Here is a 26,189-nt window from a genome sequence, read left to right on the forward strand (position 1 = left end):
CACATGCTTGAGAAAAATACTTACATCACATTGTTATTTTATGCTCACTCACTAGGCTTCCTGTATCATACTTTGCCTTTAAATAATAAAAGAGGACAGATGGGACATTTTGTCTTGCAAGGTCAGGGACCACTTTTCTCCATTGTAAACAGGCTTGATAGCAACTTCGGTAACTATTGTTGATCGTAATGTTGGTCACACACATTTGGTTTCCATCATTTAATAATTGTAATGTTTTTGGGAAGGATAGAAAGTAACAATAGTGAGAGTCTGTATGTGCTTTGCACCAGTCTGTCTAGATCATTCTGTGTTTATAGACATTTCATATGTCATCTTCCATAATATTCATCACAAAATTATTCACATCCAATAAAAGGACTGTGTTCATGTATAAATTGTCTATACATTTTGTATATTTGTTTTTTAGATTCTCAACCACAGACAAGAAGAATCATACTTCCACAAACTCCTCCACCAGCTGTTCCCTCCATCTATCCAGTGTCTCTCCTGGTTCTGGGATATGTGCTCTTCCTGGCCTTAGTGCTTCTGGTTGTGCTGTTTTATCAGAACAGAGTGCTCAGGAGAGGTAGGGGGATTCAGAGATCATCTACAATCCACTTTCTGTACTTCCTCTAATCATCATTAGTACTTCAATCTGTCATCAGTCTTCTCTTCTACTGAACTGACTCCATGTTTCTCTCTGTCTCTCTCACAGTGATCTCTAAGAGGAGGAAGACTTCAGCTGAGCCTGTCTATGTGGAGATTGACACCAGGCTCATCCCTAAAAGAATTACTGTCTCAACTGAAAGTAAGAGTAAAATGTTTTTTTTTTCTCTCAAAGCAGAAATGTCTGGTCTTTACAGAAATAATGTAGCAGTTAATCAAATACTTGTCAGATAACTCTCTTTTCATATTGTTATATTTTAGTGTTTAAATATTTAGTGTTTTTTTTGTAGATTTTCTTCCTTTGTTAATAAATTACACCAATTTATCTATCTTTTCTTCCCACTGAATAATGTTCTGAATAATGTATCTTCTCATTCAATAAAATGTATTTATAAAAGCTATTGGATAAAAAAACTTTTAACAATAATTTTAGTTTTCTTTGCTTTTTATTGTTCTATGTATTGCTCTTTTATTGCAACTTTAATATTCACTATCATAGGGCACTACCAGTATTTTCAGTTTCCAGTAGAGGGCAATGTTAGACTTTTAGACCCTGTGGATGTTTAGTTTCTGTAACAGTAATGCAAGATGATTGACAGGGATTATTTTATTGTTTGTGCATGGAGTTTCTGTAGGTTCACATGTGCTGTAGGTACCAAATATGTAGCACCTCAAACTATCAAAATATGTTACTGTGCCTGTTTACTTTTTTGAGACCAGAAAGTTATTTCTGTGGCGAGAGGTCATGAGATCTTGGGGAAAAGGGAAAAGAAAGAAGAAAAAAAGGAAGAAATAGGGAGACACTTAAATCAGGCCCTCAAACCCACATTTACATTTTTGTAACAAATAAATAGAAAACACAGACACAAGCAATAACAATGAAAAAAACACTTATTTAGAAAGCAATTTACAAAGCTTTGATCTGCTCTCCCTCTCCTCTCCTCCTCTTTACATCCTGGAAGCCTCCTTCTGCTGATCTTCCTCTTTCGGGTGGGGATGGAGACGGTGGAGTGGCAAGTGCTGCTGCTTGAGCTCCAGGACACTGAAGATGCTGGGTCTTCGGGGACTGGGCCTGAATTTACAGAAGAGAAAGATCTGTAGATTTACTTTCACATAGTTACTGTAGTCCTGTAATAGTTTATCCAAATAAGAAGATCTACAGTTCTCCATATTTCATACATTTGTGTCATTAACATACACTGCTTTTAGCTTGTATGGGATCCTGGGCAAACCCCTGATTCAGCACTTCTCTCATACCATTTTATACACTGCCTGTATTTGTAATTAATGTACTAAACTAGAAATGTCAAAAAAGTAACCAAATAAATAACTTTACTGCAGGATACACACTATAATGATGAAATAATAGAATTAGTAAAACAACTATTTTTTTTTAAACAAGCAAGCCTGGATGAAAATGTTCAGAACAGAGAATTAAGAATGACAAGTATTTAAAATTAAGTACAGATACAGTCCAGCATTCATTCTGACAGGTGACTTTAATTTAGTTTTAGTCTTTTGTTTGTCACACTTTAGTCATTTAGTCAACAAAACATTTTAGCCTAGTCTAGTCAAATAAAAAGTATGTATTACATTTGTTTTTACTGTTTTAGATGTGTATTGTTTATTGCTATTTGTTTCGTTTAAATTAAGCACAAGCTATTTAAAACAAGGTGTATGTATGGACATATTGACAATTTAAAGAACAACTCCCAGGTTCAGATGATGCAAAAATGAAAGACAACCAAAACTGAGATAAAATGGCAATACTGCTAATTGACATTCTTAAAACTACATTTCATTTTAACAGTTTCTCAACTAGAATCTCTCCTTTACTCACAGCTAAATTGGTGTACTCTCATTATATATATGTATATGATATATATGTGTGTGTGTGTGTGTGTATATAATAAAATAGCATTTTAAAATCTAAGAACTTGCTGACAAATATGATTCATCTTTATTCTGAAGTGCTCAGAATAGCAGAGGACTGACAGCTTAGGTACCATACTAATGCATACATAACTACATAGGTAGTTAGTTATCTATATTGTAATAAGTTGTTCACAGTCATTACATTGCAAAAAACTAAATCTTAGCAAGTGAAATTATCTAAATTTAAGGCAATAAATCTTATTTTCTTCTCTGATAAGACTTTTTGTCTTACTAAGCATGGTGTAAGTGTTAGATTATTTTGCTTATTTTAGGGATAATTATCTTAATCATTCTTAGAATTTGTACCTTATTTTAAGTAATTTGAACTCAAAATAAGCACAATTAAGCAGCGGTCAAGTTATTCTGATTCTTGTGTCCATAAACAGTGACTTTTTTGCTTGATTTAGGTGTTACTTCACTCATTTTGAGACTTTGCCATTACTTTTTTGTAAGAAATCTTACTAAGAAAATTTTGCTTACCCGATTGGCAGATTTGTTTTGCTTAATACATATATTTGTCTTAATTTGCATATATTTTATGTCTAGTTTTTTTTTTTTGCAGTGTAGTGTAAACTGCACTGTGAAGTTTTAAATTAAGGGATGAAATTAGTCCCCCTGTGTTAAAAAAAAAAAGCTTCTTTTACCCGGTGAAAATAGTCACACTTCCATTACATTATGCTAACATTACTTTGTTTTAAAGCAACTGACCTATAAAGATAGTGAGCCAAATTTAGGTCGAGCCAAGTTTATGAAACTACACACTTTTACTGCAGTACAGATTTACACTCTCTACTAAATAATCCATCTCAAAAGCAGAAAAAACGTACTTTATACTGGGAGGCTATATCGTTAAATATAGGGAGTATAGGGAATGTTTTCTTCTGATTTTGAGCTGGACTTTTTAGCAGGGTCAACATTACTGGCTTTCAGGAGCCTAATCTTTAAATTCTTAACAATTAGCTATATTGTAGCGAAGCTGCTTTTATATTCTGTTCACTGTGAATTCACTGTTCTGTTCTGTGCTGGGCTTGTGATTGGGGTAGGGGGAGGGGCAGAGCAGGAAAGCGCGTGTGTGTGTGAAGGGAGAGAGAGAGAGAGAGAGAGAGAGAGAGAGAGAGAAAAGAGCTGCCCGTGAGTGTGTGCTGAGAGTGAGAGCTAGAGTTAACCAGTTAGCACTAGCCTTTTGTTATTTTTCGTAGTGATGGGCGTAACAGCTCTTTTAGATGAACTGAAAGATTAGAATAAGTTCACTAAAAAGATGGGAGACGGAAAGGTCTCCCGTTTTTTTTACAAGTGTTGTAAAAATATATATAAATAACAAATATTGAAATATGTAACTAAATGTTGGGTTTATTATACGATATCGTATAATAAACCCAACATTTAGTTACATATTTCAATATTTGTTATTTATATATATTTTACAACACTTGTAAAAAAAACAGGAGACTTTTCTTATTATGTTATTTGTAATGTGATTTATATATATAAATCACATTACAAATAACATAATACAAAAAATAAGTATGAACTTCTGCAACATAGATATTACATTAAGAGCAAAATTAACATAAAAAAAATACATTCAGAAGAAAGTATCAACTTCAATGTGCAATCAAATTGAAAATAAATAGCGTAACTGTAGTGCAAAACAAAAGGTCAAGAAACTAAAATAAATACATATAAATAAAACAAAGACACATCCATACGCTCACTGTTGTGGGTGCAGAACAAATTAAATCCAAACAGGATCATCATGATAAAGGTGGCCTTATGCCCTTTACTTCAGAAACTTTGTCTATTGGTTATGAATATGCTTGTTATACAACTATTATTACTAATAGTAATAATATTATAAAAAAATAACCACAATAACAATATACGTTATTATTACTATTACCAGGCCTCAACCTTGTTTTTCTTTCTCGAGAGCGCCAGCCCTGATAACAGTTCAGTGAGTGAAGGAATCACTGAGCATTGAGCAAGTTTCCTCGCAATTAGAGTCTCCGCCACCAGATTCGCCGGTGATTCAGTGATTCACAGACCACACAGCAGTTCCCCTGCCGGCCTGTGGGGTCGCTGCTGAGCTTAACTACTGAACTGAGAAATTAACGACTCAGCTGGGGAAGTGATTGGATTCAGTTCGTTCACTCAAATGATTCGTTCATGAACGACACAACACTAATTTTTCGGCGTGGTTGCGGCCTACAGCAACCTGTGTTCTAAGTTAAGTCAATAAAGCGACTTAAACTGCCTACTCGGTCCTTCTTTCAGAGTCCAGGCGGACGCTACAATATATTTATAACCCCTTCAGTCCAGTAACAGCTGTGTTTATTTGTTTTTTAAAGTCACTGGTTAGCACTGGTTGATCTCAGTTCATAATATTGCAGCAAATATCCAGCACAACAAACCCAGCTTTAAACCCAAACCATCGCTGTATAAACAGAGACAGAGGAGAAGTTTTCTTTCAGAAACAGCGAGGGTTACCTGCGTGTTTACTAATCCGTTACTCGTTCGTGCTGGCGTTAAGATCATTTGCACGTTAGGTGGATTTACAGGGCTAACGTGTATTTATCTTATTAATCTTTAGTGATAGCAGGTAAAATCTTGGCAATGAAAGCTATATGAGTCTCGTGGCTCGAGTTTATGGGGTGTTTGGGGACAGTAGAACCAAAACAGCTTAGCTATGTAAGTTAGTTTGCTAACTTACGGAGCTACTTCATGACGCAGATTAGTCCATTCATCATTAAATTATCATACAGTGCAAAGAACAAATGCTGTGTTCAGATGATGTGGTAAACTATTCATTTACATGTTGTTCTTTCTTAGCTATTCATGTGATTTTCTCTATCATTAACAGGGTGGTGAGCTTCCTGAGGGCTTTGAGGATGGTTATCCTGGTGCGTGTCTTTCGTCTGGCCTCTCAGAAGAAAGATCTGGAGAAGGTCACTACAAGAAAGGTGAGGATCTAAATGGGTGCTGGCCATCATTCTTTTATTTTAATTAAATTATATCAATTATTCATATAGATTCTAATGAAATGTTAAACTTAATTACAGTTTGATTATTTCATCATGATTCAGAGAGAATTAAATAAAAAAAATTAAACATTTTGATGTATTTAGAAATAGGTTGGAAAATTATTAAAATCCATCAAAACCTTTTAAAATACACCCAAGTTACTGTTTGTATGCTGATTTGTGGCATTTGTGAATCTTGCAGGTATCTGAGAACAAAAGGCGGTAACAAAAAGGATGGATTTGATTTGGATCTCACCTATGTCACAGGTTGGGATGCTTTACCTAATTATGTAATCTTATTTGAATCTAGATTTTCTGCTTATGGTTTGGGATCCAATAGTTAATAATGTTTTATTAAACACCTGTCTTTTCCCTCACCTGGAAAGCAGGCACTCTACAGAAATCCCATAAAAGTAAGCTTAACAATTAAGAAAATAAAATAAAACTGAAAAGTCTGTAGAAGGCAATTATTTTAGCTGAATTACTGATTTAAACAGATTTTTATGTAACAATGTTACAATGTGCTGTATTTCGGAAGCTGCCATATTTCTGGACACAAAGCATCCCGATCATTACAGAGTTTACAATCTCTGCAGTAAGTTAGATCATATAATATTATATTATATTGCTGGAGACACTCAATAAATGAGTGGTGCTGAGCATAGCTTTGGTCTTGTTTCAGGTCAAAAAGGCTACGATCCACTGTTCTTCCATTACAGAGTGCAACGAGTGATGATTGACGACCATAACGTACCGTCATTAGAGTAAGTAATGAGCAGCACTTTACTCAAATGCTTCTTCTGCCGTTAACGTTGTGTTCCATTTAGCTTTTATGTTGGATGTTGGAGCTGGGAATAACTTCACACCTGAGTCGACAACGTTCTGTTAAAATAACTGTACAAAATATGTCGAAAAAATGTCTTACCCTATAAGTGAAACTTGCACCTGTACATAACTAGCTATTATTGAGGTGTATATGAAGCACTGTGGAACAGGGTCATGAAAAACCTGGAAAAGTCAAGGAACTTGAAAATGGTCATTTTCAGGCCTGGATAAGTTTTGGGAAAAAAAAAACAAAAAAAACAAAGTCAAAGTCAAATTTACTCTTTGTGATCTTTGTGTTTCCATTTATTGACTCTGTTTATCGACTCCGTTTATCGACTCTGTTTATCGACTGAGAAAAGCTATTTAAAAAATAATTTGATAACTTGATTGGAGTTTCAGATGGAATATAACTGTAAATTCACAGAGAAAAATCTAGGTGTTTAGGCTGTAATTAAGCTTTTGCTCTCTTCCACTCTTTGGGAAGCATATTGGTTATATATGCAAGTAAATTACCAGTAATGGTGACAAGAAGGCAACATTTAAACAGATGCATTTAAAAGCTGTTAAAAAATAAAGAATCTACACAATATAGACACAACCTAAACATATTCCCTGACAGCCAGATATATGCCAAATTAGTTTATTTAAAAATTGATTCTGTTCAAAGTTTTAAACAGAAGATTCTATATCATGTTTGATGAAAGTGTGAAATACTGTTTACAGGTTAAACATTAGAAATGTTTATCAGTGTTTGAAATGGGCCTGAGCTGATTAATACATCAGTGCAGAGTGAAGTAATTTAGCCCTACATTATGGAGCGCTCAGAATTTGACACATTTTATTATTGAAGATTGTGTCTTAGCATTGCTTAAATAAATGTTTTTTTTTAATTATTTAAATATATTTAATGTAAATATAGGCCTACTATAATCAGTTTTGATATACATTCTTGTCTACTCTGATGTTTTAAACATGCTATGGTCATTAAAATGTGCTGCGAAAGCATAGAAAAGGCACAGAAAATAACACTATTTGTAATCTACATGTGTATACATATTTTACCTTTGTTTTATTTTTTTCCAGAGGGAATTATAAAATAAGCTAAAGACTTTCATGTTTACTACAACTTAATTATTAATCATGTACCAGTGTTTTATAGCAAATGTAACCAAAAAATGTCCCACATTATATGTCCCAGGTTATAATTTTTTGCATTGTCAGCGATACCAGACGCACATTCACACACACAATGGAAACATGAACAGCTAGACGTGCTAATGAAACGTAAAATACTACCTTTTTTAATACTGTTGATGTTTGGTGCAGCCATCTTGCGTTCTGAACTTGTGGGTTTATTCCAGTTGAAATGTTCTACTTAGAACTTGGAAATTTCCAGTTCTGAATTCCTACTTCAGATGGAATGCAGTATAAGGATTCACATTAGAGCTCGACCCAACCTGCCCCATACACTGTCATTTTGAGCCAAAGCCCGAATTAAACCTGACCTTTTTTGAGTAAGTAGAGCATTAAAACTGAGCTTTTAAAAAACATTTTCGTTCTGTTTAGAATGAGTGAAGAATGAATAAGACCTATTATTTAAGAAAAATATTATTAATTATTAGGAACAGATCTCCAAAAGATTATAACATGAACAATGCAAACAATGATCCAAAGGCCTAAACATTAGGCTACAACAATGTCTGAATGACTTTCCTCTAATCTAGTATAATATAACATGGTTTAAGAAAAGAAAAAAAATTCTTTTATAATTTTATTTATATTTTTTTTCCCATTTTCTCCCCAATGTACACAGCCAACCCACTCGTTAGGACCCCCCCTATCACTAGTAATGCCCCAACACACCAGGAGGATGAAGACTAGCACACTCTTTCTCCGATACATGTGAAGTCAGCCACCGCTTCTTTTCGAGCTGCTGCTGATGCAGCATTGCCAAGCAGCCAGCACATTTGGAGGAAAGCGCAGCGGCAGGTGAAGTGCGTAATATGGACAGTGTGCACTTTGCACTTGTGCAACTTTTTTTTTAAAAACAGTTTGATTTGTTTCTGCTATATTTTGATTCATAGCTTTATATAAAATGAAAATAACTTATAACTATATTATTTTCTTTAGCCCGAGGAACCTGAGGAAAGTGGTGGGAAATCTCGAGCCAGGTCAGACCTTGGGTTGGGTTTGGGCAGAGAACCTAAGCTCTTATTCACATATTGAACTTTGTGTTATTGTGTTCTCAGTGACATGTTGAACTACACTGCCAGTTTGAGGGAATGTCATTGCCATCCACTGCAAAGGAGGCAAAGGTGATGCTGAAGTTTTCACTGATTTAAAGACATCATCAATGTTTTCTATATGTATTTGATTTGATTTTTAGGTTAACCCATCACCATAGTTGTTCAGCTGAATGTCTAAAGCCATATCCAAACTGGATTCACTTATTCATTTTAGCTGAGGAGGTTTTTTTTTCACGGGTACGATGGTGTGTACATGGTTGATTGACAGCGTTTAGTTTGAGAGTGCGCAGGTACTGTATTTCTCCTGAGGTGAGGTGAATGTGTATGTATATATTCAGTGTGTCAGAACTGCTCCTTTAGTTTCTGCTGTGCTCAGTTGAAGACTGAGACCAAGTAGTTAAACATACAGCTCTGGGGAAAAAAATGGTTTTCATGCATCTTGGCATGTTCTCCTCCACCAGTCTTACACACTGCTTTTGGATAAGTTTATGCCATTCCTGGTGCAAAAATTCAAGCAGTTCAGTTTGGTTTGATGGCTTGAGATTATCCATCTTCCTCTTGATTATATTCCAGAGGTTTTCAATGAGATTTTTAAGTGGTTTCTTTTTTTCCCAGAGCTGTATGTCTGCACTCTCCTACAAAAGTATTGAAACACTGAGGCCAATTGCTTTTTTTTTTTCTTCTGCTCTAGTGAAAACATTTTGGTGTAACAAAAATATAATTTAAAGATGAATATTGAAGACAAATTGGTAAGTTCGGACAAAAGCTGAATTGTTGACCTTTTGTCTCCTATTCATCTTTTAATGTCAAACCCAATTTGTTTTCAGTCTAAAGCAGAAATAAAGAAATGAGACTGACTTATCAAGTACTTTTGGGGGGCAGTGTATGTTTAGGGGCTGTTTCCTGTGTAGTTCCAATTAAAATCTGCAGTCAGTCTGCTCCTTTCAGAGTGACTGCACTGTTATGTGTATTGGTTATGTAATTTAATGCTCCTGGGCATTGCTGTGTTTGTTGTGCAGGTGTGGGAAAGGGCAATGGCAGTGATCTGAAGGTGCGGATCATAGTGAAAAGAGAGCAGGTGTTCCAGTGTGTCTGTGCCACGCAGACGAACTGTAGGGTAAGCTAACTTTTAAAGGTTTTCTACAGTATAAAACTGTATTTACTTCCTCATAGTCAAATGACAAGAGTAGTTTCAGTACAAAAAAGTGAAAAACTGTGAACCTTAAACACAGTGGTTTCCTAATTAAAACCAGAGCTATATGGCATATCCAGAACAGACATGTGAAGTGGGCTAATCCCACAACCCCTAAATGATTTAGTAGTTTAGGGTGATTTCACACCTACTTTTTTTATTTGTCAAAATAAACTGTTCATATTTACGTGTAGTGCTGTTTGTTTGGACATGGATGAGTACAGTAATCACAACTGCAATGAGACTGCTGAGAACTGTTGGTCTGAACTCTGAATTGGTTGGTTTGTGATGAGAACATGATCTGACCTTGATCCAACCCATCTGTCAAGCATACTCAGTTTTAAGATGTGGAGTCAGTCAAATGAACACATGCCACCTCTGCTGTTGTTCCATGTTAAACTGCACAGAAATCTGTTTACTTTCTTGCTCCCAGCCAAGACAGCTCTGACCAACAACCAAAGAGATTACAAAGATTGTTATGACTCATTTTGGTGAGCTTGAATTTTATCCTCTGTTAAAACAACAAACCATGAGGGAAATGCTCCAAGAGAATCAATTAATTACCTGACTTGGACCAGAGCAAACAAACTATAGTGTGAAAAAACAGCCTTACATACACTATTAAAAGATTTTGTACATACATACACTAGTGAAAGCGTTTGTGAATCGGTATCATCTTAACCCCAAATCATATTTTAAATATGTACTAAAGAACAACTTTTAAATATTCAATAAGCTCATAATATTGAACCTTTAAAGACAGTAGCAGCCCACTAAAACATAAATCACATTGTAATTGTTGGGAAAGGTCTTTCAGATGTTTGTCTTATGTTCCTTTGTGTTTATTTTACTGTTCGCTCATATACTGTGTTCTCATATTTTACCAGCTGTTCCCAGATACTGAAAACAATGCCGTGGTGATCAGCTTTCAGGAAGGGCCAGTGGTTTGTGGTGATGTTAAGGTCATGTTTGAATCCAGGGCTGTAAATTCCCAATCTATTGTAACGTAAGAATGATTTTATGGACATTGTTTTTTCCAGTTGTTTGGCAAAATGTTTTTTCTCTATTGTTCTCTATGCCCAGGGTCTTCCAAAGGGGTATGAGGACTATCCTTTCTATTTCTGGTTCAACACTTCATTTGTAGAGAACAACAGGTGAGGTTTTTGCTGTCCATTGTCCTCAGAAGCAGACACTGGCTTTGTTTACCTACCAGACCACTCTGGTTTTAGATTTTATATATAAAAATGCCAGGCCACTTAATTCATTAATTAGAATATTTTGATATTTTGTCCCCTCTCAGTTTAGTAACATTACTGCTTTCAATGTAAAAGGAAAAATCATATGGACTGCTGCTTGAATGCAATCTATAATGCTTTGGTCCCAAAACAGGCTCTATCTGTCAAGGGAGGAACTGGACAACCCACGTAAGTCCAAAACCTGGCACATCTACAAGGAGGACTTTGGTGTGACCGTGTCTTTCAGTGACCCTGCACTTATGTAGCAGACGACACTTGCTTGTGTATCTCAACTAAAACCCTTAAGCCCTGCACAAGGTCTAAATCTTTGCTCTAATGCAGGTTTTCACACACTTATAAAAGGTGAGTGATGTTTAGGGATTGGATTCGGGTATATTGTGCCCCTAAAGCTATAGCTATATAACCTCAACTTTATGTCCATCCCCCATCTTCACTGTAAGAGCTTTTTACTGAGCCGTGCATACACCACAATATTATGCATTTGTTTGTCAAATGTTTTTTTGTCTTTAAATGAAGACAAATGTTTGTGTCAGTTTAGCATATTAAGCCTCCAAAATGTAAATCTTACTCTTTAAGCTTGAGTGTACATCAAATAAAGCAATCGAGGCTGCCACTGTGAAATGGTCAATGGTTATGTGTGCAGAAACATGTTTTTGTAGTACACATGTATTGAAATAAATACTAATGTCTCTGTAACACTTGTCTGTCTCTTTTTTGAATTAACAACTGATCTGGGTTGCTGAATTTCTGCAATTGTTTTTAAGGATAGATCTGAGTGACTTGTTTTTTTAGAAGTAAAAAGTCTGGTCTTACAGGTGGGCATGCAACTCTAAACTCTTTAGAATCAGCAGTTTTAGAGGTGACCTTTTTCAGAAGCGCTGTCAGTGCCATTCTCATATAAAAGGCTTAAAATCAAATATCAAATGTGCAGCTTATAATAGTAAATAAATTAATGTACTATGTAATTGTGTAGAACACAAACTGTATAAACACAAACTTTAATTCTAGAATTGATATACACTATCTGCTGCTGTCAGTACAAATGGATGGCTGGATCAAAAATCAGAGGGAAAATATTAAACTGGGGATTCACAAAAATGCTTTTTCTTAAGTTTATACTTAACTTAAGAGGTCTGTTTTGGTTATTTTTCTTAATGTTTATTTTGTACCAAAAATTCCAAAAATGGAATAATAATATATATACCTTTATGATACACTCACATTTCAGTGCTTGGTTTGACTCTGTTTTTTTATTTTCCTAATGTTTTCTTAAGCCTTCACATCAGTGTCTCAGCACTGGCATTCAGAGCCCCTTATTCACCATCGTACTCCATTGGACATTTCAGGGACAACAGCCTTTTTGCCCAATTATAAACACTCTTCTTGTAAAAGTTATCCAGACATAGGTTAAAAAAACAAAAAAAAAAAACAGTTGAACTATAAAGTATTGAAAGACTAGGATACTAAAAGCCAGTAATGTTAGCCCTGCTAAGACGTCCCTTTGCTGATCAATAGCTGGTTAACAAGATAGCCTCACAGTATACTGTATGTTTTTTTTTTACTGCCCTTGAGCTTTTATTTTTTTTTATTTGTACTGCAGTAGAAATGTGTTTTTAGAAACTTGGCTTTATTTGTCTCACTATCTTTATATATCAGTTGCTTTAAACATTATAATGTTAAGCATAATTTTATTTATAAATTTAAATATAACAAAACATAAATGTTGTTTTAATAAACGTTAGCAATAAATAATCTCAAAATAACACATCTAAAATACAGCAGACTAATAGTTTAAACCATTAAACCCAGCCTTTCATTGAGCTGAGAGAAAATTAAGTGTGCTGTTCAATTTCCAACGTTAAGAAATGGGTTAGACAAGCTATACTAATGCACCGTCCATCATCTCATCAGCAGCTGTGACTTTTGGAAGAAACCAAAGTCAATGGAAAAGAGGGGGGGGGGGGGTGGCTTGAGGGTGTCTGAGATTTAATATAACAATATTATTTTAATATAACTGTTCATAGTTAATTAAAATACGTACTCTGAATTACATAAGAGTTCTAGTAAAATATAAAATAAAATAAAAAAATATATATATAAACATTTCGGGGCACCGTAGCCCCCACACCTAGTTTTGAATGGTCGTGTCTCCCTTGATTCAGTCAGTAACAACAAGACAGTCGCCCTTTTCTTCGGGATGTTCAGGGAGTTTGCAGGAGGTGTAATTTATGGGGAACAATCATTAATGTTGGGTTAAATAATCTAGTGTTTTTTCACTCTGGTGCTGCAGGTCCGCTGCGCTGCTCTTATTGTGTTTCCCCTTTACTCTGTTTTCATTAAAAGCCCCTCAGTCTTAAAACAGCGGCAGTAAAACAGGCGGAGCGGTGGGCCTTCAGCAGCAGTAGTGATAACCCTGCTGGATTAGAGTGAAGCAGCGCGAAGGGAGCTCTTTCAGTCCCGGTGAGTAATTTAGCTAGCTGGCTGTTTAAGCTCTCGGTGAAGCGCGGTCTTATTATAATACTAAACTACAGCGTGGTGAGACTATTTAAACTGAAGCGTGTTAATGGCGAATAACGCTGTAAGATAGCTATGGTGCAAACCGAGCTACGGTGGAGCTGGCTAAGCTAATTAGCTTAGCCAGCTCCACCGTAGCTCGCTAGCCTTAGCTTCAGTTAGCCCGATTACCTGCAGCAGCTGCTCGTTCAGAAAAAAAGAAAAAACACAACCAGCGCTGTTTAAGAGCTGCTCTACGAGCTTCTCTCCCAGCATAGGGTGTGTTTTTCTCAATCAGCAGCTGCTTTTAAACCACGCTGTAGTTTAGTAATAAGATCGCGCTTCACCGAGAGCTGAAACAGCCAGTTAAATTACCTAACAGGACTGAAAGAGCTCCTATCGGTTCTCCGGTCTAATTCGGTCTAAATAAACCAAAACACCTTTGGTTTATTTAGATTTAAGTTAGCAGTTTGTTCTCTTTAGACAAAAAACGAAAATAAGAATAAAAAAAAAATAAATAAATAAATAAATAATAAATAAAATAAATAATAATAAAATAAGGGGGCGCAGTCTGCGCATGCGCCAGATTTTGCGGCCGCGCGTGCGCAATAGACCGACTTTTTTGCGGTCTTCTGCGCATGCGCGGCCGCAAAATCTGGCGCATGCGCAGAAGACCGCAAAAAAAATCGGTCTTCTGCGCATGCGCGGCCGCAAAATCTGGCGCATGCGCAGAAGACCGACTTTTTTGCGGTCTTCTGCGCATGCGCCAGATTTTGCGGCCGCGCATGCGCAGAAGACCGATTTTTGCGGTCTTCTGCGCATGCGCGGCCGCAAAATCTGGCGCATGCGCAGAAGACCGACTTTTTTTGCGGTCTTCTGCGCATGCGCGGCCACAAAATCTGGCGCATGCGCAGAAGACCGACTTTTTTGCGGTCTTCTGCGCATGCGCCAGATTTTGCGGCCGCGCATGCGCAGAAGACCGACTTTTTTGCGGTCTTCTGCGCATGCGCGGCCGCAAAATCTGGCGCATGCGCAGAAGACCGACTTTTTTGCGGTCTTCTGCGCATGCGCCAGATTTTTGCGGCCGCGCATGCGCAGAAGACCGCAAAAAAGTCGGTCTATTGCGCACGCGCGGCCGCAAAATCTGGCGCATGCGCAGACTGCGCCCCCTTATTTTATTATTATTTATTTTATTTATTATTTATTTATTTATTTTTTTTTATTTTATTCTTATTTTCGTTTTTTGTCTAAAGAGAACAAACTGCTAACTTAAATCTAAATAAACCAAAGGTGTTTTGGTTTATTTAGACCGAATTAGACCGGAGAACCGATAGGAGCTCTTTCAGTCCTGTTAGGTAATTTAACTGGCTGTTTCAGCTCTCGGTGAAGCGCGATCTTATTACTAAACTACAGCGTGGTTTAAAAGCAGCTGCTGATTGAGAAAAACACACCCTATGCTGGGAGAGAAGCTCGTAGAGCAGCTCTTAAACAGCGCTGGTTGTGTTTTTTCTTTTTTTCTGAACGAGCAGCTGCTGCAGGTAATCGGGCTAACTGAAGCTAAGGCTAGCGAGCTACGGTGGAGCTGGCTAAGCTAATTAGCTTAGCCAGCTCCACCGTAGCTCGGTTTGCACCATAGCTATCTTACAGCGTTATTCGCCATTAACACGCTTCAGTTTAAATAGTCTCACCACGCTGTAGTTTAGTATTATAATAAGACCGCGCTTCACCGAGAGCTTAAACAGCCAGCTAGCTAAATTACTCACCGGGACTGAAAGAGCTCCCTTCGCGCTGCTTCACTCTAATCCAGCAGGGTTATCACTACTGCTGCTGAAGGCCCACCGCTCCGCCTGTTTTACTGCCGCTGTTTTAAGACTGAGGGGCTTTTAATGAAAACAGAGTAAAGGGGAAACACAATAAGAGCAGCGCAGCGGACCTGCAGCACCAGAGTGAAAAAACACTAGATTATTTAACCCAACATTAATGATTGTTCCCCATAAATTACACCTCCTGCAAACTCCCTGAACATCCCGAAGAAAAGGGCGACTGTCTTGTTGTTACTGACTGAATCAAGGGAGACACGACCATTCAAAACTAGGTGTGGGGGCTACGGTGCCCCGAAATGTTTATATATATATTTTTTTATTTTATTTTATATTTTACTAGAACTCTTATGTAATTCAGAGTACGTATTTTAATTAACTATGAACAGTTATATTAAAATAATATTGTTATATTAAATCTCAGACACCCTCAAGCCACCCCCCCCCCCCCCCCCCTCTTTTCCATTGACTTTGGTTTCTTCCAAAAGTCACAGCTGCTGATGAGATGATGGACGGTGCATTAGTATAGCTTGTCTAACCCATTTCTTAACGTTGGAAATTGAACAGCACACTTAATTTTCTCTCAGCTCAATGAAAGGCTGGGTTTAATGGTTTAAACTATTAGTCTGCTGTATTTTAGATGTGTTATTTTGAGATTATTTATTGCTAACGTTTATTAAAACAACATTTATGTTTTGTTATATTTAAATTTATAAATAAAATTATGCTTAACATTATAATGTTTAAAGCAACTGATATATAAAGATAGTGAGACAAATAAAGCCAAGTTTCTAAAAACACATTTCTACTGCAGTACAAATAAAAAAAAATAAAAGCTCAAGGGCAGTAAAAAAAAAACATACAGTATACTGTGAGGCTATCTTGTTAACCAGCTATTGATCAGCAAAGGGACGTCTTAGCAGGGCTAACATTACTGGCTTTTAGTATCCTAGTCTTTCAATACTTTATAGTTCAACTGTTTTTTTTTTTTGTTTTTTTAACCTATGTCTGGATAACTTTTACAAGAAGAGTGTTTATAATTGGGCAAAAAGGCTGTTGTCCCTGAAATGTCCAATGGAGTACGATGGTGAATAAGGGGCTCTGAATGCCAGTGCTGAGACACTGATGTGAAGGCTTAAGAAAACATTAGGAAAATAAAAAAACAGAGTCAAACCAAGCACTGAAATGTGAGTGTATCATAAAGGTATATATATTATTATTCCATTTTTGGAATTTTTGGTACAAAATAAACATTAAGAAAAATAACCAAAACAGACCTCTTAAGTTAAGTATAAACTTAAGAAAAAGCATTTTTGTGAATCCCCAGTTTAATATTTTCCCTCTGATTTTTGATCCAGCCATCCATTTGTACTGACAGCAGCAGATAGTGTATATCAATTCTAGAATTAAAGTTTGTGTTTATACAGTTTGTGTTCTACACAATTACATAGTACATTAATTTATTTACTATTATAAGCTGCACATTTGATATTTGATTTTAAGCCTTTTATATGAGAATGGCACTGACAGCGCTTCTGAAAAAGGTCACCTCTAAAACTGCTGATTCTAAAGAGTTTAGAGTTGCATGCCCACCTGTAAGACCAGACTTTTTACTTCTAAAAAAACAAGTCACTCAGATCTATCCTTAAAAACAATTGCAGAAATTCAGCAACCCAGATCAGTTGTTAATTCAAAAAAGAGACAGACAAGTGTTACAGAGACATTAGTATTTATTTCAATACATGTGTACTACAAAAACATGTTTCTGCACACATAACCATTGACCATTTCACAGTGGCAGCCTCGATTGCTTTATTTGATGTACACTCAAGCTTAAAGAGTAAGATTTACATTTTGGAGGCTTAATATGCTAAACTGACACAAACATTTGTCTTCATTTAAAGACAAAAAAACATTTGACAAACAAATGCATAATATTGTGGTGTATGCACGGCTCAGTAAAAAGCTCTTACAGTGAAGATGGGGGATGGACATAAAGTTGAGGTTATATAGCTATAGCTTTAGGGGCACAATATACCCGAATCCAATCCCTAAACATCACTCACCTTTTATAAGTGTGTGAAAACCTGCATTAGAGCAAAGATTTAGACCTTGTGCAGGGCTTAAGGGTTTTAGTTGAGATACACAAGCAAGTGTCGTCTGCTACATAAGTGCAGGGTCACTGAAAGACACGGTCACACCAAAGTCCTCCTTGTAGATGTGCCAGGTTTTGGACTTACGTGGGTTGTCCAGTTCCTCCCTTGACAGATAGAGCCTGTTTTGGGACCAAAGCATTATAGATTGCATTCAAGCAGCAGTCCATATGATTTTTCCTTTTACATTGAAAGCAGTAATGTTACTAAACTGAGAGGGGACAAAATATCAAAATATTCTAATTAATGAATTAAGTGGCCTGGCATTTTTATATATAAAATCTAAAACCAGAGTGGTCTGGTAGGTAAACAAAGCCAGTGTCTGCTTCTGAGGACAATGGACAGCAAAAACCTCACCTGTTGTTCTCTACAAATGAAGTGTTGAACCAGAAATAGAAAGGATAGTCCTCATACCCCTTTGGAAGACCCTGGGCATAGAGAACAATAGAGAAAAAACATTTTGCCAAACAACTGGAAAAAACAATGTCCATAAAATCATTCTTACGTTACAATAGATTGGGAATTTACAGCCCTGGATTCAAACATGACCTTAACATCACCACAAACCACTGGCCCTTCCTGAAAGCTGATCACCACGGCATTGTTTTCAGTATCTGGGAACAGCTGGTAAAATATGAGAACACAGTATATGAGCGAACAGTAAAATAAACACAAAGGAACATAAGACAAACATCTGAAAGACCTTTCCCAACAATTACAATGTGATTTATGTTTTAGTGGGCTGCTACTGTCTTTAAAGGTTCAATATTATGAGCTTATTGAATATTTAAAAGTTGTTCTTTAGTACATATTTAAAATATGATTTGGGGTTAAGATGATACCGATTCACAAACGCTTTCACTAGTGTATGTATGTACAAAATCTTTTAATAGTGTATGTAAGGCTGTTTTTTCACACTATAGTTTGTTTGCTCTGGTCCAAGTCAGGTAATTAATTGATTCTCTTGGAGCATTTCCCTCATGGTTTGTTGTTTTAACAGAGGATAAAATTCAAGCTCACCAAAATGAGTCATAACAATCTTTGTAATCTCTTTGGTTGTTGGTCAGAGCTGTCTTGGCTGGGAGCAAGAAAGTAAACAGATTTCTGTGCAGTTTAACATGGAACAACAGCAGAGGTGGCATGTGTTCATTTGACTGACTCCACATCTTAAAACTGAGTATGCTTGACAGATGGGTTGGATCAAGGTCAGATCATGTTCTCATCACAAACCAACCAATTCAGAGTTCAGACCAACAGTTCTCAGCAGTCTCATTGCAGTTGTGATTACTGTACTCATCCATGTCCAAACAAACAGCACTACACGTAAATATGAACAGTTTATTTTGACAAATAAAAAAAGTAGGTGTGAAATCACCCTAAACTACTAAATCATTTAGGGGTTGTGGGATTAGCCCACTTCACATGTCTGTTCTGGATATGCCATATAGCTCTGGTTTTAATTAGGAAACCACTGTGTTTAAGGTTCACAGTTTTTCACTTTTTTGTACTGAAACTACTCTTGTCATTTGACTATGAGGAAGTAAATACAGTTTTATACTGTAGAAAACCTTTAAAAGTTAGCTTACCCTACAGTTCGTCTGCGTGGCACAGACACACTGGAACACCTGCTCTCTTTTCACTATGATCCGCACCTTCAGATCACTGCCATTGCCCTTTCCCACACCTGCACAACAAACACAGCAATGCCCAGGAGCATTAAATTACATAACCAATACACATAACAGTGCAGTCACTCTGAAAGGAGCAGACTGACTGCAGATTTTAATTGGAACTACACAGGAAACAGCCCCTAAACATACACTGCCCCCCAAAAGTACTTGATAAGTCAGTCTCATTTCTTTATTTCTGCTTTAGACTGAAAACAAATTGGGTTTGACATTAAAAGATGAATAGGAGACAAAAGGTCAACAATTCAGCTTTTGTCCGAACTTACCAATTTGTCTTCAATATTCATCTTTAAATTATATTTTTGTTACACCAAAATGTTTTCACTAGAGCAGAAGAAAAAAAAAATCAATTGGCCTCAGTGTTTCAATACTTTTGTAGGAGAGTGCAGACATACAGCTCTGGGAAAAAAAGAAACCACTTAAAAATCTCATTGAAAACCTCTGGAATATAATCAAGAGGAAGATGGATAATCTCAAGCCATCAAACCAAACTGAACTGCTTGAATTTTTGCACCAGGAATGGCATAAACTTATCCAAAAGCAGTGTGTAAGACTGGTGGAGGAGAACATGCCAAGATGCATGAAAACCATTTTTTTCCCCAGAGCTGTATGTTTAACTACTTGGTCTCAGTCTTCAACTGAGCACAGCAGAAACTAAAGGAGCAGTTCTGACACACTGAATATATACATACACATTCACCTCACCTCAGGAGAAATACAGTACCTGCGCACTCTCAAACTAAACGCGGTCAATCAACCATGTACACACCATCGTACCCGTGAAAAAAAAACCTCCTCAGCTAAAATGAATAAGTGAATCCAGTTTGGATATGGCTTTAGACATTCAGCTGAACAACTATGGTGATGGGTTAACCTAAAAATCAAATCAAATACATATAGAAAACATTGATGATGTCTTTAAATCAGTGAAAACTTCAGCATCACCTTTGCCTCCTTTGCAGTGGATGGCAATGACATTCCCTCAAACTGGCAGTGTAGTTCAACGTCACTGAGAACACAATAACACAAAGTTCAATATGTGAATAAGAGCTTAGGTTCTCTGCCCAAACCCAACCCAAGGTCTGACCTGGCTCGAGATTTCCCACCACTTTCCTCAGGTTCCTCGGGCTAAAGAAAATAATATAGTTATAAGTTATTTTCATTTTATATAAAGCTATGAATCAAAATATAGCAGAAACAAATCAAACTGTTTTTAAAAAAAAAGTTGCACAAGTGCAAAGTGCACACTGTCCATATTACGCACTTCACCTGCCGCTGCGCTTTCCTCCAAATGTGCTGGCTGCTTGGCAATGCTGCATCAGCAGCAGCTCGAAAAGAAGCGGTGGCTGACTTCACATGTATCGGAGAAAGAGTGTGCTAGTCTTCATCCTCCTGGTGTGTTGGGGCATTACTAGTGATAGGGGGGGTCCTAACGAGTGGGTTGGCTGTGTACATTGGGGAGAAAATGGGAAAAAAAATATAAATAAAATTATAAAAGAATTTTTTTTCTTTTCTTAAACCATGTTATATTATACTAGATTAGAGGAAAGTCATTCAGACATTGTTGTAGCCTAATGTTTAGGCCTTTGGATCATTGTTTGCATTGTTCATGTTATAATCTTTTGGAGATCTGTTCCTAATAATTAATAATATTTTTCTTAAATAATAGGTCTTATTCATTCTTCACTCATTCTAAACAGAACGAAAATGTTTTTTAAAAGCTCAGTTTTAATGCTCTACTTACTCAAAAAAGGTCAGGTTTAATTCGGGCTTTGGCTCAAAATGACAGTGTATGGGGCAGGTTGGGTCGAGCTCTAAGGTGAATCCTTATACTGCATTCCATCTGAAGTAGGAATTCAGAACTGGAAATTTCCAAGTTCTAAGTAGAACATTTCAACTGGAATAAACCCACAAGTTCAGAACGCAAGATGGCTGCACCAAACATCAACAGTATTAAAAAAGGTAGTATTTTACGTTTCATTAGCACGTCTAGCTGTTCATGTTTCCATTGTGTGTGTGAATGTGCGTCTGGTATCGCTGACAATGCAAAAAATTATAACCTGGGACATATAATGTGGGACATTTTTTGGTTACATTTGCTATAAAACACTGGTACATGATTAATAATTAAGTTGTAGTAAACATGAAAGTCTTTAGCTTATTTTATAATTCCCTCTGGAAAAAAATAAAACAAAGGTAAAATATGTATACACATGTAGATTACAAATAGTGTTATTTTCTGTGCCTTTTCTATGCTTTCGCAGCACATTTTAATGACCATAGCATGTTTAAAACATCAGAGTAGACAAGAATGTATATCAAAACTGATTATAGTAGGCCTATATTTACATTAAATATATTTAAATAATTAAAAAAAAAACATTTATTTAAGCAATGCTAAGACACAATCTTCAATAATAAAATGTGTCAAATTCTGAGCGCTCCATAATGTAGGGCTAAATTACTTCACTCTGCACTGATGTATTAATCAGCTCAGGCCCATTTCAAACACTGATAAACATTTCTAATGTTTAACCTGTAAACAGTATTTCACACTTTCATCAAACATGATATAGAATCTTCTGTTTAAAACTTTGAACAGAATCAATTTTTAAATAAACTAATTTGGCATATATCTGGCTGTCAGGGAATATGTTTAGGTTGTGTCTATATTGTGTAGATTCTTTATTTTTTAACAGCTTTTAAATGCATCTGTTTAAATGTTGCCTTCTTTTCACCATTACTGGTAATTTACTTGCATATATAACCAATATGCTTCCCAAAGAGTGGAAGAGAGCAAAAGCTTAATTACAGCCTAAACACCTAGATTTTTCTCTGTGAATTTACAGTTATATTCCATCTGAAACTCCAATCAAGTTATCAAATTATTTTTTAAATAGCTTTTCTCAGTCGATAAACAGAGTCGATAAACGGAGTCGATAAACAGAGTCAATAAATGGAAACACAAAGATCACAAAGAGTAAATTTGACTTTGACTTTGTTTTTTTTTTTTTGTTTTTTTTCCAAAACTTATCCAGGCCTGAAAATGACCATTTTCAAGTTCCTTGACTTTTCCAGGTTTTTCATGACCCTGTTCCACAGTGCTTCATATACACCTCAATAATAGCTAGTTATGTACAGGTGCAAGTTTCACTTATAGGGTAAGACATTTTTTCGACATATTTTGTACAGTTATTTTAACAGAACGTTGTCGACTCAGGTGTGAAGTTATTCCCAGCTCCAACATCCAACATAAAAGCTAAATGGAACACAACGTTAACGGCAGAAGAAGCATTTGAGTAAAGTGCTGCTCATTACTTACTCTAATGACGGTACGTTATGGTCGTCAATCATCACTCGTTGCACTCTGTAATGGAAGAACAGTGGATCGTAGCCTTTTTGACCTGAAACAAGACCAAAGCTATGCTCAGCACCACTCATTTATTGAGTGTCTCCAGCAATATAATATAATATTATATGATCTAACTTACTGCAGAGATTGTAAACTCTGTAATGATCGTGATGCTTTGTGTCCAGAAATATGGCAGCTTCCGAAATACAGCACATTGTAACATTGTTACATAAAAATCTGTTTAAATCAGTAATTCAGCTAAAATAATTGCCTTCTACAGACTTTTCAGTTTTATTTTATTTTCTTAATTGTTAAGCTTACTTTTATGGGATTTCTGTAGAGTGCCTGCTTTCCAGGTGAGGGAAAAGACAGGTGTTTAATAAAACATTATTAACTATTGGATCCCAAACCATAAGCAGAAAATCTAGATTCAAATAAGATTACATAATTAGGTAAAGCATCCCAACCTGTGACATAGGTGAGATCCAAATCAAATCCATCCTTTTTGTTACCGCCTTTTGTTCTCAGATACCTGCAAGATTCACAAATGCCACAAATCAGCATACAAACAGTAACTTGGGTGTATTTTAAAAGGTTTTGATGGATTTTAATAATTTTCCAACCTATTTCTAAATACATCAAAATGTTTATTTTTTTTTATTTAATTCTCTCTGAATCATGATGAAATAATCAAACTGTAATTAAGTTTAACATTTCATTAGAATCTATATGAATAATTGATATAATTTAATTAAAATAAAAGAATGATGGCCAGCACCCATTTAGATCCTCACCTTTCTTCTAGTGACCTTCTCCAGATCTTTCTTCTGAGAGGCCAGACGAAAGACACGCACCAGGATAACCATCCTCAAAGCCCTCAGGAAGCTCACCACCCTGTTAATGATAGAGAAAATCACATGAATAGCTAAGAAAGAACAACATGTAGATGAATAGTTTACCACATCATCTGAACACAGCATTTGTTCTTTGCACTGTATGATAATTTAATGATGAATGGACTAATCTGCGTCATGAAGTAGCTCCGTAAGTTAGCAAACTAACTTACATAGCTAAGCTGTTTTGGTTCTACTGTCCCCAAACGCCCCATAAACTCGAGCCACGAGACTCATATAGCTTTCATTGCCAAGATTTTACCTGCTATCACTAAAGATTAATAAGATAAATACACGTTAGCCCTGTAAATCCACCTAACGTGCAAATGATCTTAACGCCAGCACGAACGAGTAACGGATTAGTAAACACGCAGGTAACCCTCGCTGTTTCTGAAAGAAAACTTCTCCTCTGTCTCTGTTTATACAGCGATGGTTTGGGTTTAAAGCTGGGTTTGTTGTGCTGGATATTTGCTGCAATATTATGAACTGAGATCAACCAGTGCTAACCAGTGACTTTAAAAAACAAATAAACACAGCTGTTACTGGACTGAAGGGGTTATAAATATATTGTAGCGTCCGCCTGGACTCTGAAAGAAGGACCGAGTAGGCAGTTTAAGTCGCTTTATTGACTTAACTTAGAACACAGGTTGCTGTAGGCCGCAACCACGCCGAAAAATTAGTGTTGTGTCGTTCATGAACGAATCATTTGAGTGAACGAACTGAATCCAATCACTTCCCCAGCTGATTCGTTAATTTCTCAGTTCAGTAGTTAAGCTCAGCAGCGACCCCACAGGCCGGCAGGGGAACTGCTGTGTGGTCTGTGAATCACTGAATCACCGGCGAATCTGGTGGCGGAGACTCTAATTGCGAGGAAACTTGCTCAATGCTCAGTGATTCCTTCACTCACTGAACTGTTATCAGGGCTGGCGCTCTCGAGAAAGAAAAACAAGGTTGAGGCCTGGTAATAGTAATAATAACGTATATTGTTATCGTGGTTATTTTTTTATAATATTATTACTATTAGTAATAATAGTTGTATAACAAGCATATTCATAACCAATAGACAAAGTTTCTGAAGTAAAGGGCATAAGGCCACCTTTATCATGATGATCCTGTTTGGATTTAATTTGTTCTGCACCCACAACAGTGAGCGTATGGATGTGTCTTTGTTTTATTTATATGTATTTATTTTAGTTTCTTGACCTTTTGTTTTGCACTACAGTTACGCTATTTATTTTCAATTTGATTGCACATTGAAGTTGATACTTTCTTCTGAATGTATTTTTTTATGTTAATTTTGCTCTTAATGTAATATCTATGTTGCAGAAGTTCATACTTATTTTTTGTATTATGTTATTTGTAATGTGATTTATATATATAAATCACATTACAAATAACATAATAAGAAAAGTCTCCTGTTTTTTTTACAAGTGTTGTAAAATATATATAAATAACAAATATTGAAATATTTCAATATTTGTTATTTATATATATTTTTACAACACTTGTAAAAAAAACGGGAGACCTTTCCGTCTCCCATCTTTTTAGTGAACTTATTCTAATGGTTCAGTTCATCTAAAAGAGCTGTTATGCCCATCACTACGAAAAATAACAAAAGGCTAACTGGTTAACTCTAGCTCTCACTCTCAGCACACACTCACGGGCAGCTCTTCTCTCTCTCTCTCTCTCTCTCCCTTCACACACACACACACGCTTTCCTGCTCTGCCCCTCCCCCTACCCCAATCACAAGCCCAGCACAGAACAGAACAGTGAATTCACAGTGAACAGAATATAAAAGCAGCTTCGCTACAATATAGCTAATTGTTAAGAATTTAAAGATTAGGCTCCTGAAAGCCAGTAATGTTGACCCTGCTAAAAAGTCCAGCTCAAAATCAGAAGAAAACATTCCCTATACTCCCTATATTTAACGATATAGCCTCCCAGTATAAAGTACGTTTTTTCTGCTTTTGAGATGGATTATTTAGTAGAGAGTGTAAATCTGTACTGCAGTAAAAGTGTGTAGTTTCATAAACTTGGCTCGACCTAAATTTGGCTCACTATCTTTATAGGTCAGTTGCTTTAAAACAAAGTAATGTTAGCATAATGTAATGGAAGTGTGACTATTTTCACCGGGTAAAAGAAGCAGGGGGACTAATTTCATCCCTTAATTTAAAACTTCACAGTGCAGTTTACACTACACTGCAAAAAAAAAAAAAACTAGACATAAAATATATGCAAATTAAGACAAATATATGTATTAAGCAAAACAAATCTGCCAATCGGGTAAGCAAAATTTTCTTAGTAAGATTTCTTACAAAAAAGCAATGGCAAAGTCTCAAAATGAGTGAAGTAACACCTAAATCAAGCAAAAAAGTCACTGTTTATGGACACAAGAATCAGAATAACTTGACCGCTGCTTAATTGTGCTTATTTTGAGTTCAAATTACTTAAAATAAGGTACAAATTCTAAGTAAGAATGATTAAGATAATTATCCCTAAAATAAGCAAAATAATCTAACACTTACACCATGCTTAGTAAGACAAAAAGTCTTATCAGAGAAGAAAATAAGATTTATTGCCTTAAATTTAGAAAATTTCACTTGCTAAGATTTAGTTTTTTGCAATGTAATGACTGTGAACAACTTATTA

The 26,189-nt window shown here is 36.1% G+C and overlaps 2 protein-coding genes across 38 annotated transcripts in view; one reads left to right on the plus strand and one right to left on the minus strand.

Moving 5' to 3' along the window:
* LOC125799006 (deleted in malignant brain tumors 1 protein-like) overlaps window positions 1–11,836 on the plus strand; it is a 40,875-nt gene extending 29,039 nt beyond the window's left edge. For 22 of the 32 annotated variants that reach the window (XM_049474466.1, XM_049474453.1, XM_049474452.1 and 19 more), the window contains 4 exons: window positions 56–121; window positions 428–586; window positions 716–808; window positions 1,629–2,011. In XM_049474466.1, the coding sequence (XP_049330423.1) occupies window positions 56–121; window positions 428–586; window positions 716–808; window positions 1,629–1,642 (332 nt within the window). In that variant the 3' untranslated portion in view covers window positions 1,643–2,011. Of the gene's footprint in view, window positions 1–55; window positions 122–427; window positions 587–715; window positions 809–1,628; window positions 2,012–5,461; window positions 5,562–5,823; window positions 5,889–6,007; window positions 6,217–6,303; window positions 6,386–8,259; window positions 8,983–9,711; window positions 9,810–10,771; window positions 10,868–10,967; window positions 11,039–11,273 lie in introns of those variants that run through there. The other 10 variants (XM_049474468.1, XM_049474451.1, XR_007437808.1 and 7 more) reach the window with 9 other exon arrangements.
* Window positions 11,837–17,165: 5,329 nt separating this feature from the next.
* LOC125799007 (deleted in malignant brain tumors 1 protein-like) overlaps window positions 17,166–26,189 on the minus strand; it is an 85,982-nt gene continuing 76,958 nt past the window's right edge. Inside the window, exons 15-24 of one of the 6 annotated variants that reach the window (XM_049474476.1) lie at window positions 23,441–23,540; window positions 23,114–23,178; window positions 22,786–22,991; window positions 22,617–22,698; window positions 20,564–20,739; window positions 20,240–20,422; window positions 19,193–19,290; window positions 18,135–18,230; window positions 17,964–18,034; window positions 17,166–17,728 (exon numbers count right to left, since the gene is read on the minus strand). In XM_049474476.1, coding sequence (XP_049330433.1) covers window positions 23,533–23,540 — 8 coding nt within the window. In that variant the 3' untranslated portion in view covers window positions 17,166–17,728; window positions 17,964–18,034; window positions 18,135–18,230; ... (5 more) ...; window positions 23,114–23,178; window positions 23,441–23,532. Of the gene's footprint in view, window positions 17,729–17,963; window positions 18,035–18,134; window positions 18,231–19,192; window positions 19,291–20,239; window positions 20,740–22,616; window positions 22,699–22,785; window positions 22,995–23,113; window positions 23,179–23,440; window positions 23,541–26,189 lie in introns of all 6 variants that reach the window. The other 5 variants (XM_049474475.1, XM_049474474.1, XM_049474477.1 and 2 more) reach the window with 5 other exon arrangements.

This window comes from Astyanax mexicanus, chromosome 2 (genome assembly GCF_023375975.1).
Source record: "Astyanax mexicanus isolate ESR-SI-001 chromosome 2, AstMex3_surface, whole genome shotgun sequence".
Taxonomy (NCBI): Eukaryota; Metazoa; Chordata; class Actinopteri; order Characiformes; family Acestrorhamphidae; genus Astyanax; species Astyanax mexicanus.